Raw genomic sequence first — 18,840 nt, 5'->3', positions numbered from 1 at the left:
AATAAATAAAATAAAACATGAAATAAGACTTTTTTAAAAGACAATTAAATCAGAAGCCAAATTATAAAAGTGGGTCTTGAATTGGCCAAAGAATGATACAAAATGAAATAATAATAATAATAATAATAATAAAAGGCAATAAATACCAACTAACACAAACATGTGTGATTGATTAAAAAAGACTTAAAACCAACAAAAGTCAATAAACTCAGGACTGAACTAAATATTAATTAAAAAAATTAAACATGAAATGAGAATCACATTTTATATAATAAATACATATGAAAAAATATAAGAATACAAATAAATTATAAATTAAATTTAGAATAAAATAAAAAGTAAGTATAAAAAAATGAGTTCAGAATAAAATAAGAATGAAAATATATTCATATTTGAATTAATACATCTAAATTACAAGACAAATTAAAAAAGGTGACTTTAAAAAGTCTGAACTTCAGTTGATAAGTAACTTTCCACCAATCCCCGTCTTCTCAAGTCTGAAGCACCAGCTATTCATAAAACTCCCGTTACAGTTGGTGTCGTGGTCTCCAGGATCAGTGAGCGCTCTGTCGATTTCTCACCTCTCTGAACATGCCTCCACTGATTGACACTTTGCATGTGAAACCAGCTGCACCCCACTGAGAGGTTTGTTAGTGCTACACAGCTTCTGGGACTTCTGGTCTTGCTGTGTGTTGTTCTGCCTCCCAGGTTCCTCAGTGAGAGGCTGCAGGAGTTTTGCAGGTCGTCACCACAGAGGGGGATTCATGATGCAATCTGAGCTGCAGGAGAAACAAATGTGTGTAACATTATGACATAACAACACTACTGCAGACTGTGCGAGAGGTGGGGTGTGTCAGAGGGAGGCCAGGGGTCCGGTTACTGCTGATTTATTAAAGCACTCATCAAGTTTATGTGACTGGCTTTAATCTGTTTTGCACATTTGCACATTATAAATACACGATATCCCTCAAGGCCTCCTCATATCAACAAAGACAGACTGCTTTCTTGTTGGCTGAATCAAATCCTCTAAACTTCTCTATAATCTGTCTCCTTTAGCGAACTGACTGTAGCTGTGATGGAAGTAAGGGTCTGACATTAAAGCCTGTTGACCTTTTATTTCAGAAATTTCATTTTCAGTAATCCCGGAAATTGAAGTCATCTGTCTCCAGATTCTTCTCTCTTCGTCTAAACTTTTTATTGATTTGTCCCCCTTTCCTTCTTTTCCATTTTGCAAACCTTCAGACTGCAAACAGTGGTGCAAGAATGGATCGTAAAACCATCATTAGCCGCCTTTAGCTTAGCGGTGGTGACGTGAAGTCATGTGACCGTGCTGTAGTTCCTTTATAGCCCATCATTAGCCACCTTTAGCTTAGCGGTGGTGACGTGAAGTCCTGTGACCGTGCTGTAGTTCCTTTATAGCCCAGCATTAGCCTCCTTTAGCTTAGCGGTGGTGACGTGAAGTCATGTGACCGTGCTGTAGTTCCTTTATAGCCCAACATTAGCCACCTTTAGCTTAGCGGTGGTGACGTGAAGTCATGTGACCGTGCTGTAGTTCCTTTATAGCCCAACATTAGCCACCTTTAGCTTAGCGGTGGTGACGTGAAGTCATGTGACTGTGCTGTAGTTCCTTTATAGCCCAACATTAGCCACCTTTAGCTTAGCGGTGGTGACGTGAAGTCATGTGAACATGCTGTAGTTCCTTTATAGCCCAACATTAGCCACCTTTAGCTTAGCAGTGGTGACGTGAAGTCATGTGACTGTGCTGTAGTTCCTTTATAGCCCAACATTAGCCTCCTTTAGCTTAGCGGTGGTGACGTGAAGTCATGTGAACGTGCTGTAGTTCCTTTATAGCCCAACATTAGCCTCCTTTAGCTTAGCGGTGGTGACGTGAAGTCATGTGACCGTGCTGTAGTTCCTTTATAGCCCAACATTAGCCTCCTTTAGCTTAGCGGTGGTGACGTGAAGTCATGTGACCGTGCTGTAGTTCCTTTATAACCCAACATTAGCCTCCTTTAGCTTAGCGGTGGTGACGTGAGGTCATGTGACCGTGCTGTAGTTCCTTTATAGCCCAACATTAGCCTCCTTAACTTAGTGGTGGTGAATATTTGGAGTTAGGGTTGTAATTATCTACCAAAACAGAAACAAGTTTGGACAAATGAACTGAATATTTGACGCTCCATTGTTACTCATTTTCCTGACACTGAATGAAGTGTGTCTTGCAGAGGCTAACCCCCTGTAGTTTCGTTAATCACGGGGAGGTGGATGATAATCCCAGAGTTGTAATTGGACGCAGGCTTATGTCCTCACATTTAAAGCATCCTGATAATCCCTCTGTTTTCCACCACCTTCAGTGAGCAGGACAGAGGGATTACACTCTGCACACAACACCAGGACTCCAACAGGTACATCTTTATTATTAAAGTCTTTTTGGACACTAATGTTATCATAACTTAGTTAATTCATTTCATTGTGAAGTGCTTTGGACAGGGAGGAGCATATTAACAGAGACAAGATGAGAGAAACAATCCTAGGAGAGTTCAAACTAAAGAAAGTCACTTAAGACTCTCCTGTTGTAACACAGTCTGCAGTAGCTGCAGGTTCAGGAATTGTCCTGCATTATTTTGTCTTTGATAACAGTGGGTTTAGCATATATTTCTTAAAAGCTAACATTAACTCCACCAAAGTAACGGGGTAAGATACTTCAGTGAGATTTAAAGCAGTTTGTTTTGTGGTAAAGAATGTCTTTCTTTCAATCAAAGACCTAGAGAATAAACTGCAGGCCACACAAAAGGAGCCTCTGTAGAGCTCATTGTTTTGGTTTACTGTACGGTGTGGATTCAGAGAGCCCTGCAGCAGGAGGAGACAATGGGAACCTTCAGTGGTTAAAGAATCAGATCTTTGTCAAACTAGTTGTTTAAATGCTCATCTTCAGGTCACTGGGACATGTCTCCATACTTTAATGTTCAAGAAGCTCATCATTTACGTACTGTCTCTGTACAATGTGTGAGTGTTCCATAGTGATGTCATCATGTTCCAGAACTTTGGTATTTTAGCCTCTGCAGACCATTTACATGCACACATACCTGTACAACACTCTACAGGAGACCCAAAAAAGCGTGATAGATGTACAGATTTAGTTTGACCAATGGGGTGATGAAGGTTTTTGCCGCTCTGTCTCGATCTGTCTCCGCAGTCAGCACCATGGTGGACGCAGCGGCAGCAGAGCTCTACCTGGACGCTAACCCTGAGTTTGCTAAGCAGTACTACGACATGAACTTCCGACCCCAGCTGATCTCAGAGCTGCTGGACGGCAACCGGCAGCCGAAAATGGACGCCAGCAAGTTCCACGACCTGACGGCGGTGGAGGAGAGCGAGGTCCTGTTCGACCTGATCCGGGACATCCAGGACAACCTGCAGATGGAGAGGTCCGTCTTCAACCTGATGAGACACCTGAGCTTCATGCTGAGGGCCGACCGCATGAGCCTCTTCATGTACCGGCAGAGGAACGGCGTGGCCGAGCTGGCGACCAGGTGACCCCCCTCTGTTAGCGTCTCACAAACAGGAAGTGGTCTCTGGATCAGAGTCAATGCACTGGTGGCAAAAAACAACCTAAAAGAGATTTCAGGACATCTACCATCCTGCTCTGAAACCCCAGGGTTATAGGAACGTACCAGTGATTCTAAAACTGTAAACCAATCCAACTTCATATCTATAGGACATTTACAAACAGCAGTTGACCAAAGTGCTGGACATCAATACATCTATATATACATTAACAGACAAACAGATAAGACATCAAACATAAGCAAACACAGCACAATAAATGGTTCCACAGTCTGGGGGCAGCTACAGCAAAGACCCTGTCCCCCGCCTGCTGTAGGGGAACACAGTCACCTTTGTTTTGTATCCTGATTACGTTATTCCGTTTAATCCCTAACCCCTCAAACCTGCCCGGTAACTTCAGAATAGACTCATATTTTTGTGTTGTTATTATTTATTGTACGTGAACTAATCCTTCCTTTATGTCAGTACTGTATTCTCATGAAGGTAATACAAATGGGAACCTGCTTTAGTTGCTCATTAAAACTGAAGGTGTTGTTGACCTGCAGGTTGTTTCACGTGAACAAGGACTCCTTGCTCGAGGAGTGTCTGGTGCCGCCTGACAGTGAGATCGTGTATCCTCTGGATATGGGCGTTGTCGGCCACGTGGCGTCGACCAAGAAGATGGTGAACATCGCCGACGTCTCCGAGGTAAAGGAACACAAAACCAATAGCACAGCGTTTTCTGGTGGAGGAGACTAATGGTGCACAGCTGACGCTAAATTGACAGGACTACTTTCTGCGGATTGATGTGACTGTAAATTGGAGCGTTCTCCTTAGCAACAGTCTGTTCTCCTTAGCAACAGTCTGTTCTCATAGCAACAGTCTGTTCTCATAGCAACGGTCTGTTCTCATAGCAACGGTCTGTTCTCCTTAGCAATGGTCTGTTCTCCTCAGCAACAGTCTGTTCTCATAGCAACAGTCTGTTCTCCTTAGCAACGGTCTGTTCTCATAGCAACAGTCTGTTCTCCTTAGCAACGGTCTGTTCTCCTTAGCAACAGTCTGTTCTCCTTAGCAACGGTCTGTTCTCCTTAGCAACAGTCTGTTCTCCTTAGCAACGGTCTGTTCTCCTTAGCAACAGTCTGTTATCCTTAGCAACAGTCTGTTCTCATAGCAACGGTCTGTTCTCCTTACCAACAGTCTGTTCTCCTTACCAACGGTCTGTTCTCATAGCAACGGTCTGGTCTCATAGCAACGGTCTGTTCTCATAGCAACGGTCTGTTCTCCTTAGCAACAGTCTGTTCTCCTTACCAACGGTCTGGTCTCATAGCAACAGTCTGTTATCCTTAGCAACAGTCTGTTCTCATAGCAACGGTCTGTTCTCCTTACCAACAGTCTGTTCTCCTTACCAACGGTCTGTTCTCATAGCAACGGTCTGGTCTCATAGCAACGGTCTGTTCTCATAGCAACGGTCTGTTCTCCTTAGCAACAGTCTGTTCTCCTTACCAACGGTCTGGTCTCATAGCAACAGTCTGTTCTCCTTACCAACGGTCTGTTCTCCTTACCAACAGTCTGTTCTCCTTACCAACGGTCTGTTCTCATAGCAACGGTCTGGTCTCATAGCAACGGTCTGTTCTCCTTAGCAACAGTCTGTTCTCCTTACCAACGGTCTGGTCTCATAGCAACGGTCTGTTCTCCTTAGCAACAGTCTGTTCTCCTTACCAACGGTCTGGTCTCATAGCAACGGTCTGTTCTCATAGCAACGGTCTGGTCTCATAGCAACGGTCTGTTAATGAAAAATAGCAGACCTCTGGAATTTCAACATCAGCATTGAGTCTGAAGTATGGCGTGTAGTGAGATTATAGATGCCTCCCAATAAAGCAGTGTTCATGATTGACCACTTAAGATGTACAGATGAAAACAGGTGTAAAAATATAACTGTAAATAAACTTCAGTTAGGGTTTTACAAATAGTGAACATTATAAAAACTGTGCTTCAATTAAAAGGTTAGACTTATGTGAAGCTGAACCACAAGGATTTTCACCAGGTGGCAGAATGTTTTCTGGACTGTTGATTTTAAAATGTCACCTTGAGAGTCTGATGGGGCAAAATAAGACTTTCTTCTCCCTGCCCTTTTCCATCGTACGCTGTATAAACTGCTGACTAGTTTTGTGAAATGTTTCATAATCATTTCATTAGTGGACCAAAATAGAAATCCCTTTATGTAAGGGGGGGGGGGGTTGCATCTTCGTCGTGTCTCTATCCGACCACCAGATGGCGACCTGACCCCACCGTCTCCTTCCTTCTAAATCCCTCAGCAGCTCAATCCCATTACAGCCACTGCTGTGACATTTCAGAAGCTTATTCCCACTCACACTTCAGGTTTCTCTCCCCACCCCCCTCCAACTGTTAAGGTGACATAACCCAGCAGCTCACTCTGACAGGTCCTCCTCTGGACTCTGATTATGTATTCCTGTATGCAACTGTAAAGGAATGGAATCCGTTACTCCCCGAGCTCCCCGCCACACAGACACATGAAAGCATGATGGGAACTGGGAGGATTTGAAAGCCCCCCCTGCAGAGAGAGGAAGCCTTTATGATGCTAATGCACAGTGATAGCACAGAGTGATGCAGGGTGCAGGAATCGTTCCTCTCTGCACTTTATTCCCATTATTCCCAGTCCATCCAGAACTGACTTCCTGGAGGCGGGATTGTATGTCCCTGGGATTACGTAGGGAGCAACAGCTAGCCTCTTTCATCTCCTCTCCCCCTCCCCGCCTCCTTCAAATTTAATAGCAAACTATGTACGAGTTAATGCCTCCTCCTGTTATTTAAAGGTGTGGTTAGCAGAGGGGCTGTGAGGAAGGTGCAGGGGGAGTGGGGGGTGAAGATGAAGCAGGTTAATCTGTCCTGAATTAGAGCGATCCCAGATTACTCCCAGAGGTCACAGCGGTCTGAGCCTTTGCCCAGACTCAGCACTCCCCTCCCTCCGCAGCTCTGCAGGGCTCCAGGCTGTCTGTTATTATTTGGGGAAAGGTTTTATTTTTAGATTTTATAAATAAGATGCTCAATAGAACTCTTGTTTCATGTTTGGTGACTTTCAGTTTCAAAGTGCGATGTTATTGTTTTTGTTATCAGCCAAACTGAACTCCAGCTAATGTGCATAACCGAAGAAGCTTAATTCATCATTATTATTATTGTTGTTGTTGTTGTTGTTATTGTTATTGTTGTTGTTGTTATTATTATAGGGTTGCAAAAGTGAAAGGTTTTATATATTAAATCTGTTGAAGTGAAACTGAGGAAAAAGGCAGATAAAAAGCAACTGAAACCCAAATAAAGTACAGAGACTCTACAGAGTCATCAATACACAACTAATGTTCAGATGATGTCACTAAAGCTGCTGAACGGAGGTCTACGTGAAGCTTGAGGATAACGAGCAGGACTCCTCGGGCTTTAGGGGGTCAAAGGTCCCCCCATAACCAGCTGTCCACCAGACACTATGCCACAGGTTTCTCTATAAGCTGCCAATCAGCTGATGGAGGGGGCACATCCACCGTCAGCGTGGATCCTCACAGTGAACCTCCAATATTTAAATATGGGAAACTTGTTTTTGGAAGCTGAATCCATTTCTGGCTTATTTAGGATGAAAAATGACACTTTTGAGACCCTTAAAACAGAAATATGTCCACTTTCTTGTTTAAAACAGCAATGTTTGATCCGTTAAAGATATGGACTCAGCATCCTCAATAACCCCACAAACCACTTCAAAACTGTCCAAATCAGCCAAGATGTTTTCACTATTCTGCCCATATGCTGACTAATGCTAATTGCCCAACATATGCAGGTTAGCATCCGGCAGTTTCTCAGCTCTGGAGACCCCTACTATACATTTCTATCATATAACTTTGGGGTCTCAACTTCTCCGGGTTCACAGCAAGACTCTGTGAGCTGGACTTTCTGTCCCTGGCCGTTAATGAACCTCTTCTTCCCCCTGAAGCGACACAATGGAGGACCCTACAGGAGGTTCAGAGCAGCAGAAACAGCCGGGGTTTGTGGGTAATGGAAAGTCTTTGCTGGCAGCGTTCATGGAGGAGAGCGGTGTGGTCATCAAAGGATGGCAAAGAGCATGCAATTAAATCCAAACACATATTCCCCCCCCCTCACAGAGCCCTCATTACAGCGACTTTGTGGACGTGCTGACCGAGTATAAGACCAAGAGCGTCCTCGCCACCCCCATCATGAACGGGAAAGACATGGTGGCCGTCATGATGGCCGTCAACAAGCTGGACGGGCCCAGCTTCACCGTCAAGGACGAGGAGGTAACGCCCAGAGTCTGTCCTGGAACCACTGGTATTAGATTGAGAAACCAGTGCTCCCCCTTCCTCATTTTTTCCTCTTTGCTGACCTCTATGCTTTATTAACCCCTCCAAACTATCTCTGTTTGTAACAACCTTACTGACACACAGTCTGCCAAACAAAGTCATTTTCCTAAAGAAATCTGAGACATTCTGCCATAAAACCAAATGATGTAGATCCACTGAAAGTCTGAAGTTCCAAAATTCCCCGAATATGTTTTGCTGTTTCGTCGTTGCATGCATCCACTGACTCTGAATCACTATATACTGCATAATCCCTGCTTCAAACGTCCTAAATCATACACATTTATTTAAAGTCGACTTTTAGAAAAAGATCCAGAAATTTGTAAAAAGGTCAGATCTTTTTGTTTTTTTGAAAAGTGATCATTTTAGTCAAAGTTTAAAATGTTGAAATTTAGAAAAAAAAGTTTAAATGAAAATTAAAGGAAAAAAAATGGGAGACAAAAAGTGTGAATTCAACAGGAGAGGACGAGGGCCAGAAGTTAAGATCTATTAAAGCAGATTCAGGCAGTAGGCTGAAGATTCACTCTGAAAGGGTTAGCCTCCAGAACAGAACAGCTGACAGAGAAACAGCTGATCCTGAAATAAAGTCAGCGTTGGTCCGAAGCACAAACACTTTAATTCCTCAGTAAAATGCAAAGGAGTGTCTTTTTGTTTTCAGACCCTAAACAAGTACCTGAACTTCGGAAACCTGCTGCTGAGGGTCTACCACCTGAGCTACCTGCACAACTGTGAGACCCGGAGAGGACAGGTGAGGCACTTCACACACTTCATACACTCTTGTGGCCGTACGCAGGACTTTATAAACACCGAGGGTTTTCTGATTGGTCTCCTGTGAGCAGGTGCTGCTGTGGTCGGCCAGCAAGGTGTTTGAGGAGCTGACGGACATCGAGAGGCAGTTCCACAAAGCCCTGTACACCGTCAGAGCCTTCCTCAACTGTGACCGCTACTCTGTGGGGCTGCTGGACATGACCAAGACCAAGGTGGGTTCATGGATACACAACCAGGGTCAACGATAGGCTGGAAAACAGAAGATACATAGGTCTGTGAGCGGCGGCGCTGTAGACCACTGTCTAGAAAGACTACCTCTGGAGGGAACACAGGGATTTAAGCCTTTAGAGACCATTTACATGCACTAAAACACACTACAGGAAAGAGAACACCCAGAAAAGAAGAGCAGGCCTCTTTAATCTGGATGCATTGATATGGAAATGTTGAAGTTGTTTCCTCTTCTTTAGGAAATATTTTTTGATCTCCTCCGTGTGTTTCTTCGATGAACCTGCTCTTCTCTCTCGCTGTAATCCCTCGCAGTAACACGTTATATCTTCAGATCATTGTGGAACCGTCCCGTGTATTTGTGCACACTTTACCGTGTTGTGGTAAATACTTCTCTCTGGCTGCTTCTGTCACTTGATTACGAGCAGCTGCCGGTGGACTCCTAACACCTGCTCTCTGAGAACAAACACATGTTGTCTGCACACACAGATGGCTGTCTGCAGTTCATCATAAAGCTCTTACCAAACAAACACAACTAGCAGCTCAGCTTCTGGAAACTGTGCACTCTGAAGATACTACAACAACTACAACAAAGACAACAACAACAACAACAACAACAACAACAACAACAACAACAACACTTGTGTTTTCAATGTCTTCACTGCTTACTGTAAGTCTTATCCTGTGTGTGTGTGTGTGTGTGTGTGTGTGTGTGTGTGTGTGTGTGTGTGTGTGTGTGTGTGTGTGCGTGTGTGCGCATGCATGTGCACGTGCGTGTGTGTGTGTAGGAGTTCTTTGACCTGTGGCCGGTTCTTATGGGAGAGGTTCCCCCGTATGATGGACCTAAGACTCCTGATGGCAGGGTGAGGAAAATCCACCACTGTCTTCCTGTGTACCTGTCTTCCTGTCTTCCTGTGTTCATGTGTCCCTGTCTTCCTGTCTTCCTGTCTTCCTGTCTACATGTGTCCCTGTCTTCATGTCTTCCTGTCTTCCTGTGTACCTGTCTTCCTGTCTTCCTGTCTTCATGTGTCCCTGTCTTCATGTCTTCCTGTCTTCCTGTGTACCTGTCTTCCTGTCTTCCTGTCTTCATGTGTCCCTGTCTTCCTGTCTTCCTGTCTTCATGTGTCCCTGTCTTCCTGTCTTCCTGTCTTCATGTGTCCCTGTCTACCTGTCTTCCTGTCTACCTGTCTTCCTGTGTCCCTGTCTTCCTGTCTTCCTGTCTACCTGTCTTCCTGTCTTCCTGTCTTCCTGTCTTCCTGTCTTCCTGTCTACCTGTCTTCCTGTCTACCTGTCTTCCTGTGTCCCTGTCTTCCTGTCTTCCTGTCTTCATGTGTCCCTGTCTTCATGTCTTCCTGTCTTCCTGTCTACATGTGTCCCTGTCTTCATGTCTTCCTGTCTTCCTGTGTACCTGTCTTCCTGTCTTCCTGTCTTCATGTGTCCCTGTCTTCATGTCTTCCTGTCTTCCTGTGTACCTGTCTTCCTGTCTTCCTGTCTTCATGTGTCCCTGTCTTCCTGTCTTCCTGTCTTCATGTGTCCCTGTCTTCCTGTCTTCCTGTCTTCATGTGTCCCTGTCTACCTGTCTTCCTGTCTACCTGTCTTCCTGTCTTCCTGTCTTCATGTGTCCCTGTCTTCCTGTCTTCCTGTCTTCATGTGTCCCTGTCTTCCTGTCTTCCTGTCTTCATGTGTCCCTGTCTTCCTGTCTTCCTGTCTTCATGTGTCCCTGTCTACCTGTCTTCCTGTGTCCCTGTCTTCCTGTCTTCCTGTCTTCATGTGTCCCTGTCTTCATGTCTTCCTGTCTACATGTGTCCCTGTCTTCATGTCTTCCTGTCTTCCTGTGTACCTGTCTTCCTGTCTTCCTGTCTACATGTGTCCCTGTCTTCCTGTCTTCCTGTCTTCCTGTCTACATGTGTCCCTGTCTTCATGTCTTCCTGTCTTCCTGTGTACCTGTCTTCCTGTCTTCCTGTCTTCATGTGTCCCTGTCTTCATGTCTTCCTGTCTTCCTGTGTACCTGTCTTCCTGTCTTCCTGTCTTCATGTGTCCCTGTCTTCCTGTGTACCTGTCTTCCTGTCTTCCTGTCTACATGTGTCCCTGTCTTCCTGTCTTCCTGTCTTCCTGTCTTCATGTGTTCCTGTCTACCTGTCTTCATGTCTACCTGTCTTCCTGTGTCCCTGTGTCCCTGTCTTCCTGTCTTCCTGTCTTCCTGCTGCTGATCTTTTTTACCTTCTTGCTCCAGTGTTTAAAAAAGTCCCCTTGATTATCACTTATCCAAAAGAAAGTCTCACTAGAAGGACCATGAAGTCTGCAGGTAGGGAATGAAACACGTGAGATGTTCCTGCTGGAGACGAATCTCTGACAGATGGATTCAGTTCGTCAGAATTCTGACCTTAACATGTTTTAGATTTTGTTTTAAATATATCTTTAGTTTTAACTTTCTAAAACTGTTTTCTCAGATTTGGGAAACAGTTCTTTTACTTTTTGTGACTTTGTGATTTTCCTCTGAACTTGTACTTCAGTTGAAGAATGAGTTGGGACTTTCTTTATTATACTTCTGAATTTAATCAGATTTGTTTTCAGAATCTCAGATTGTTTTTGAGACTTTTTCCTTTTAATTCTGAGGTTTATCTCAGATTTCATCGGGAAAATACAATATTTATTTACAGATGTTTGTTATATGTTTTTTCTTTTCACTTTTTGTGAAATTCTGGCACAGAATTCACAAAAAAAGTATTTGGAAGAAGTATTTAAAAAAATGTTGTTTTGACTTTCGCTCAGAATTCTAACTTTGAAGTCAGAATTCTAACTTTGAAGTCAGAACAAAAACACAATCACTTTTGTCCAGAGTTCAAAAGTTTCATCACTCACATTCCTGAATGTTTGAATCACAGCGAGGTTCAGCGTGTGTGATTCTGCTTAGCTAAATATGTTCAGATGCAATTTAAAACCTGGCTCTATCACCATCACTCCAGCTGTGTAACTGACCACCTCCACTCTGTTGTATTGTTTGTCTCCTAAAGGAAATCATCTTCTACAAACTGATCGACTACATCCTCCACGGCAAAGAGGACATCAAGGTCATCGCGTAAGTCCCCACAGGATCCGGTTTAAGACGCCATGTGGAGATTCGGATCACTGGTGGAGAGGCAGTGGAGTTGTGGGCTTGTCTTCTTGACGTATTTATATTATAGAACCAAACATTCATTTGTCTTCAGCTTCTGTTAACCTCAGACCTGATTTCAGGATAACAACCAAAAACACAATCAGAAAACCATTGACCTCCAACCCAGAGGACCGGAAGGGCTAAAATGCTGACTCATTTTCAGGGTTTAGGACTCATTCCTGCACCTCTCTATCCCACTGATATTTTGAAGGTTTTTTCTTCCTCCCTCACAAAACCATCATGATTTTTGAATACCTAATAATACCCCCCTCCCCCCTGCTCCTGTAAACAGTGTCATCTCACCTGTGTGATGGAAACTGCTGCATTACTTAATTTGGATGATTCTTCATAGAGGTTTTTTTATACAAACACGGAGCAGGACAGTCCTTCCCATGTTTACTTGTTTCAGGTTGTTGGAGATGATTATCATAACCATTACATTTTCAATTAACGTTGTGTTGGTCCTCAGGAGTCCTGCAGCAGACCACTGGGCGCTGGTGAGCGGGCTGCCAACGTACGTAGCAGAGACCGGACTGGTGAGTGTTTCCTCTTCCTCTACTTCAAGTTCGCTTTACTTGAGTAAAAGTAGAAGAACTCAGGTCTTGTACTTTTCTCTATGAAATCTGAGATAAAAGTCAGAATTCTGAGAAAAGTCTGAAAATTAAAAAGAGTTCAAACCGTTTAAAATCTTTTTTCCCAAACAATTCGTTTTCTCTATGAATCTGAGATTAAAGTCAGAATTCTGAGAAACAAACTCACTAAAACATCTGAAAATGATGAACATTAAATACTTAGTAGAAGGAACTTTTTGTATGCCTCACCTTACTTGACTTATTTGCCTCCTCCATGGGGAGGGGTGAGTCTCCAGAGCCTGTGATGGGAGCGATGTGCTCAGGTGGCGGCGATGCAGTGTACATCTGTAACGCTCTTATTTTGAAATGGAGATCTTGACCCTGAAGCAGTCAGAAGCGATGATGGAGTCATTATTCTGCAGACATTATGCAGCTAAAGCAAAAAGAAAAAGTTCTCTATGGACACTTTAAACTTATAGGAGGAACAAAAATCCACTTTGTAAACTCGTGGTTTGTTGGATTCTCCTCGGGGCGCCGTACATCACAGCTAATGGACATTAACACAGCAGCAGGGGGACAGACAGCACATCCATAAAGGGGGCCAGACTTTTCTGACTGCCAGAAAGTCTACGGGAACATCTGAATTTAATGCATTTCTCTGTCACATTTACATCAGAGCACCTCGTTATTAATGGACACTGGTGGGTATTTTCCTGCCAAAACTGGAGCCCAAAGTGAATGAAATAAACAACAATAAATACTAAACGTCAACAAGCAGGATGAACACACAACGCTCCGTGATTACAAGCATTTTCCAGCTCATATATCCCAAAATATTAATCACAAAACTGGTCTGTAATAGTTATTATACATAATATGATTAAACTCACTCTACTACATATTATCCATCCACGTTATGAATGTGATTTTGGCCTCATGGACTTTAACTCTTATGTGGAATTAACACATTTCTATTCCACTTTATCTTTGTGTTCTATTTGATTTAGTCTGATATTGGACATATACGTATATTTGTATAAAATCTATTTTTTAAAAACATTTTTCTTAACTTTTACAATTATTTACTTTTTCAATGTTCATTTATATATTTAATAATTTAACTCTTTTTATACATTTTCACTTCAACTTCTTATATCCTATAGTGTTTTAGTTCTGTTTAATTTGAAATATGATTGGATATTGAACTGAACATTGATTTGTAATGTTTATATAATGTACATATTTGTTTTAATATATCTTTTATTTTATTTCACTCTTAAATGGAGCAACTGTTGCGCAACCCAGGATTTTTTGTAATACTAATTTAATTTTTGGATAAAAAGATAAAATTCTCCTTATTTTTCCACTGCTTTGAGAGACCAGCTTTCTCTTCCTTTAAAAAAACAAACATCTTTATTATAAAATCTCTGCGATGAGGCGGTGTGTGTTCAGACCGCCATCAGCTTCACACACTGTGTTTCCCAGCTGTCAGTGTGTGGTGCAGTGGAGATGAACCGCTGGGATGTTCATTTTCTAATTAATCACTCTAAGCTTTCCCAAACCTCTTCCTGCTCTCCGTCCTCTCGTGTCTTTGTCGTTTATCATCTCAACTCTCTTCTTGTTCTTCTTCTTCTTCTTCTTCTTCTTCTTCTTCTTCTTCTTCTTCTTCTTCTTCTTCTTCTTGTAAAAGGTGAAGACTTAATTTCCCCACAGAGACACCTTTCCGGAAACTGAGGGCAAAATAATTGTCAATGGGACAGACATTCTTTGGGATTTCACAACTTTCGGTTTTGGATCTGATTTGCTGCGGGGCAACTTTTCCACTCCTGAATTTAACATTCAGTCCTTTGATAACTTTACAACTTCTTACTCTAGCTTCTTAAATTGATATTTCTATTGTATTTTATTGTATTTTCCTCATTATTTCTTTAACTTCTTTTTGTAAATATTGGTATTGATTTTCATTGTACCCTTTATTGGACATTCAGCCTGGATTATTTAGTTAGTGTAAATACCTTCATGGTATATTTGTATTGCACACTCTTGCTTTAACTTGTTATGTTTCTATGTTTCTGATCAGATGTCCTCCTCCTCTGTTATATCTTCTCATCCTTCTCTCTACAGATTTGTAACATCATGAACGCAGGTCAGGATGATTTCTTCCAGTTCCAGGTGAGACTGTCAGCCTCTTTTTACACTAATTCAATGTCATGTCATGAAATCTGCGTTATGCTTTACAGATGTCGTGTTATGTAGACATTTCAGAGGATGTTCAAAGGTCTCTTTCTACCTGGATAGAGAACACAAACATCCTATAGCCATGTTTGAGCTTCAGCTAACCCTCCGTGGATCCTGTAGGTGATGTGTCTGTAATCCACCTCACATCGACAGCTTCCTCTCACTGCCAGAAGGGAAGTCAAGGGTCCACAGTGTTGACATTTATAAAAACCAGTAAACCAGAGCCTCAGTTAACCTGTCAGTGTAGCTAGCGAACATTAGCTATTTATCTCATTAGCTGTCTGTCTAACAAGCTAACATTAGCTGTGAACAAAATCTAGTTAGCTCACGTTAGCTTTCTAATTAACAAGCTAGCTAACGTTCGCTGTCTATCTAACCAATTAGCTAGCTTGTGTTAGCTACCTAGCAAACATTAGCTAGTGAATATGGCTAAATTGGTGGCTCATTGTTTGAATTGGACTTTTTATTGATCCCCCTATGGTTAGCATTGCCGTGCTAACCTGTGTCTACTCTACAGTGAGAGGATCCTAAAAACGTTGTTGACGTGTTTGTCTTTAAGCTAACCGGCTGCTATCACACAGCTGCTGCTCCTCACAGCTCCAAACATCACTTCATTAATCAGCGGTGTTTTGATAAACTGATCACATATCAGTCATCTTAATGTTACGTTTCTCAATGTTATTTCTTAAAAATAGTTCATTTAAAAGCTTAACAGCAGTTTTGGGGGCAGGTAGAGGTTGGTATAGAGCTGGCGACTCTGCAAAGTAATAGCATTTAGGCTCAAACTGCAACCACCAACTCAGAATACCGCAATCTTGGAAGCATCCTAGAGCAGGAGAGAGCATGCAATGTATTGGGTTACCTTGGTGGTTACAGCACATGCCAGTCTGTTTCATAACGTAATTAATATGCAGATAAATGAATGTAGTTCATATCAACTGTAACACATTCACATGAATTCACTCAGCACACACAGGTCTTAAAGCATGTGATTCAGATGAAGAATATTCATTTTCTTCATATAATTTGTTCTCTTGACATGTGTTTATCTACAGAGAATACACTCAGTGTCTTTATGTATTATCAGCGCTGTTTCCCCTCAGTATCTATAATCAGATAGTTAGTTAGTTTGATAGCATTAGCATATCACAGTCAGATTACAGTCGTATGTGAGTGATGTGAATAAATCAGAACTCATGTATTGAAAAAGTAATTAACTGTATAATGGTTTCTCATCAGAGAGACCAGGGAACAATCAGAGGGTTTCTGCTGCATCGTCCTATTTAAAATAGATGATACTTTCCCCCTGCTCTTTTTTGTGTAAATTGGTTTCCTGAGGGCTATAAAGCCACCATTATATTTATCCCTATTATACAGAGTCTCTGAGAGCCATTGTCCTCACTCATATGTCTCAATGTTAATCTGAACGTTGAATAAAGTCCCTCACAGTTTGATCTCACAAATCCAGATAGGCTACTTACTACTTCATGTTTATAAAACATGCTTATTGTATAAAGTGCAACATCTGATTTAAAACAACCACCACCGCTAAGCTAAAGGAGGCTAACGTTGGGCTATAGAGGAACTACAGCACGGTCACATGACTTCACGTCACCACCGCTAAGCTAAAGGAGGCTAATGTTGGGCTATAAAGGAACTACAGCACGGTCACATGACTTCACGTCACCACCGCTAAGCTAAAGGAGGCTAACGTTGGGCTATAAAGGAACTACAGCACGGTCACATGACTTCACGTCACCACCGCTAAGCTAAAGGAGGCTAATGTTGGGCTATAAAGGAACTACAGCACGGTCACATGACTTCACGTCACCACCGCTAAGCTAAAGGAGGCTAATGTTGGGCTATAAAGGAACTACAGCACGGTCACATCACTTCACGTCACCACCGCTAAGCTAAAGGAGGCTAATGTTGGGCTATAAAGGAACTACAGCACGGTCACATCACTTCACGTCACCACCGCTAAGCTAAAGGAGGCTAATGTTGGGCTATAAAGGAACTACAGCACGGTCACATCACTTCACGTCACCACCGCTAAGCTAAAGGAGGCTAACGTTGGGCTATAAAGGAACTACAGCACGGTCACATGACTTCACGTCACCACCGCTAAGCTAAATGAGGCTAATGTTGGGCTATAAAGGAACTACAGCACGGTCACATGACTTCATGTCACCACCGCTAAGCTAAAGGCGGCTAATGTTGGGCTATAAAGGAACTACAGCACGGTCACATGACTTCACGTCACCACCGCTAAGCTAAATGAGGCTAATGTTGGGCTATAAAGGAACTACAGCACGGTCACATGACTTCACGTCACCACCGCTAAGCTAAAGGTGGCTAATGTTGGGCTTGATGACGTTTAGTAGTCTCTAGTAGTACTCTGTTTTATGTCGTAGAACAAAAAGTTAAACGTTAAATATTTCACCTTTGTGACGACTTTGCAGAGCAGCAGATCCATTTTTAAAAAGTCAGACTTCTGCTGCTGTTATACAGTGTGTTCATATTTTAGGGTCAGTCCGCAGGTGAATTATTGATTGTCTCATAGTTCCTCTGAATGTAGAGGGTCACGCTACAATCCTTTACAGGTTCTTCCTTCATTACAATCGTTGCTAAAAAGACATAGGGAAATTATCTGTATCACGACCTTAATCATAGTCTTATTTATAGTCATTGAGATAATGCATTTTGAACTGTGTGTGTGTGTGTGTGTTTTTGTGTGTGTGTGTGTGTGTGTGTGTGTGTGTGTGTGTGTGTGTGTGTGTGTGTGTGTGTGTGTGTGCAGAAAGAGCCTCTGGACGACTCTGGCTGGACCATTAAGAACGTCCTGTCTCTGCCCATCGTCAACAAGAAAGAGGAGATCGTGGGCGTGGCCACGTTCTATAACCGGAAAGATGGGAAACCCTTTGATGAGCAGGATGAAACACTGATGGAGGTACACGCTGTGTGTGTGTGTGTGTGTGTGTGTGTGTGTGTGTGTGTGTGTGTGTGTGTGTGTGTGTGTGTGTGTGTGTGTGTGTGTGTGTGTGTGTGTGTGTGTGTGTGTGTGTGTGTGTGTGTGTGTGTGTGTGTGTGTGTGTGTGTGTGTTTGTGTGTGAGTCATTGGTTATAAATACACTGGGTCCATTCAGAGCGTCTGCATTATTTATCCCTGCACCCCAAGGCTTTCTATCAAGTCTCTCTGCTCAGGATTAAAACACACAACACAACAGTTTCAAATGTTCCCGAAAACCAGAGGAACTATTTCATTTGGATACTAAAATATAACCGGGGTTGGGAGGGTTCCTGAAGCATATATACAGTTTAGAAAGCAGGAATAAAATCTAAACTGACAGAAAATACTCCGTTTAATACACCTAGTTAATCACACACACTGTTTCATGAACATAAAGGTTCACCTGCTGAAAGAGAAACCATAAAGCAGGTTCAGGCAGTAGGCTACAGATTCACACCTAAATATTAGCCTTCAGAACAGCTGACAGGAGAGAAACAACAAACACTAGATGATCTTTTGAGGTTTTTACTGACACTGTAATCTGATTACATCTTTTGTGATGTCTCCAGTCTCTGACTCAGTTCCTGGGCTGGTCGGTGCTGAACACCGATACATACGACAAACTGAACAAGCTGGAGAACAGGAAGGACATCTTCCAGGACATGGTGCTGTACCACGTCAAGTGCCGCAAGGACGAGATCCAAAACGTTCTGGTTAGTGAATAAATACATAAATGATAAGTCATCTCCTGCAGGGACACTCAAACGCTAAGGCTGATATAAAGAAACCGTTTGCATCGATTAAACTTTCCTTCTTTTTTAGATGCATTTTTCACAAATTCATGTTAAAAAAAAGTTAAACAACAAGGAAACTAAACCAAAGCAGAATGTGATAAAGGAACACCAACGTGTTCAAAGTGCTGGAAAAACAGTTAGAGTTGATAGTGGGCAT

At 42.5% G+C, this 18,840-nt stretch overlaps 1 protein-coding gene across 2 annotated transcripts in view; it reads left to right on the top strand.

The window, feature by feature from the left end:
* The first annotated feature begins 2,335 nt into the window (after positions 1-2,335).
* pde6a (phosphodiesterase 6A, cGMP-specific, rod, alpha) overlaps positions 2,336-18,840 on the top strand; it is a 31,214-nt gene continuing 14,709 nt past the window's right edge. For both annotated transcript variants that reach the window (XM_063877143.1, XM_063877142.1), the window contains exons 1-12: positions 2,336-2,402; positions 3,194-3,530; positions 4,110-4,251; positions 7,707-7,859; positions 8,578-8,667; positions 8,759-8,899; positions 9,701-9,775; positions 11,927-11,991; positions 12,539-12,605; positions 14,766-14,813; positions 17,680-17,829; positions 18,459-18,602. In XM_063877143.1, the coding sequence (XP_063733213.1) occupies positions 3,202-3,530; positions 4,110-4,251; positions 7,707-7,859; positions 8,578-8,667; positions 8,759-8,899; positions 9,701-9,775; positions 11,927-11,991; positions 12,539-12,605; positions 14,766-14,813; positions 17,680-17,829; positions 18,459-18,602 (1,404 nt within the window). In that variant the 5' untranslated portion in view covers positions 2,336-2,402; positions 3,194-3,201. The remainder of the gene's footprint in view (positions 2,403-3,193; positions 3,531-4,109; positions 4,252-7,706; positions 7,860-8,577; positions 8,668-8,758; positions 8,900-9,700; positions 9,776-11,926; positions 11,992-12,538; positions 12,606-14,765; positions 14,814-17,679; positions 17,830-18,458; positions 18,603-18,840) is intronic.

Source organism: Eleginops maclovinus, chromosome 23 (assembly GCF_036324505.1).
Source record: "Eleginops maclovinus isolate JMC-PN-2008 ecotype Puerto Natales chromosome 23, JC_Emac_rtc_rv5, whole genome shotgun sequence".
NCBI lineage: Eukaryota > Metazoa > Chordata > Actinopteri > Perciformes > Eleginopidae > Eleginops > Eleginops maclovinus.
The sequence above is the reverse complement of the archived record's forward strand: the minus strand, read 5'-3'. Positions and strand labels throughout refer to the sequence as shown.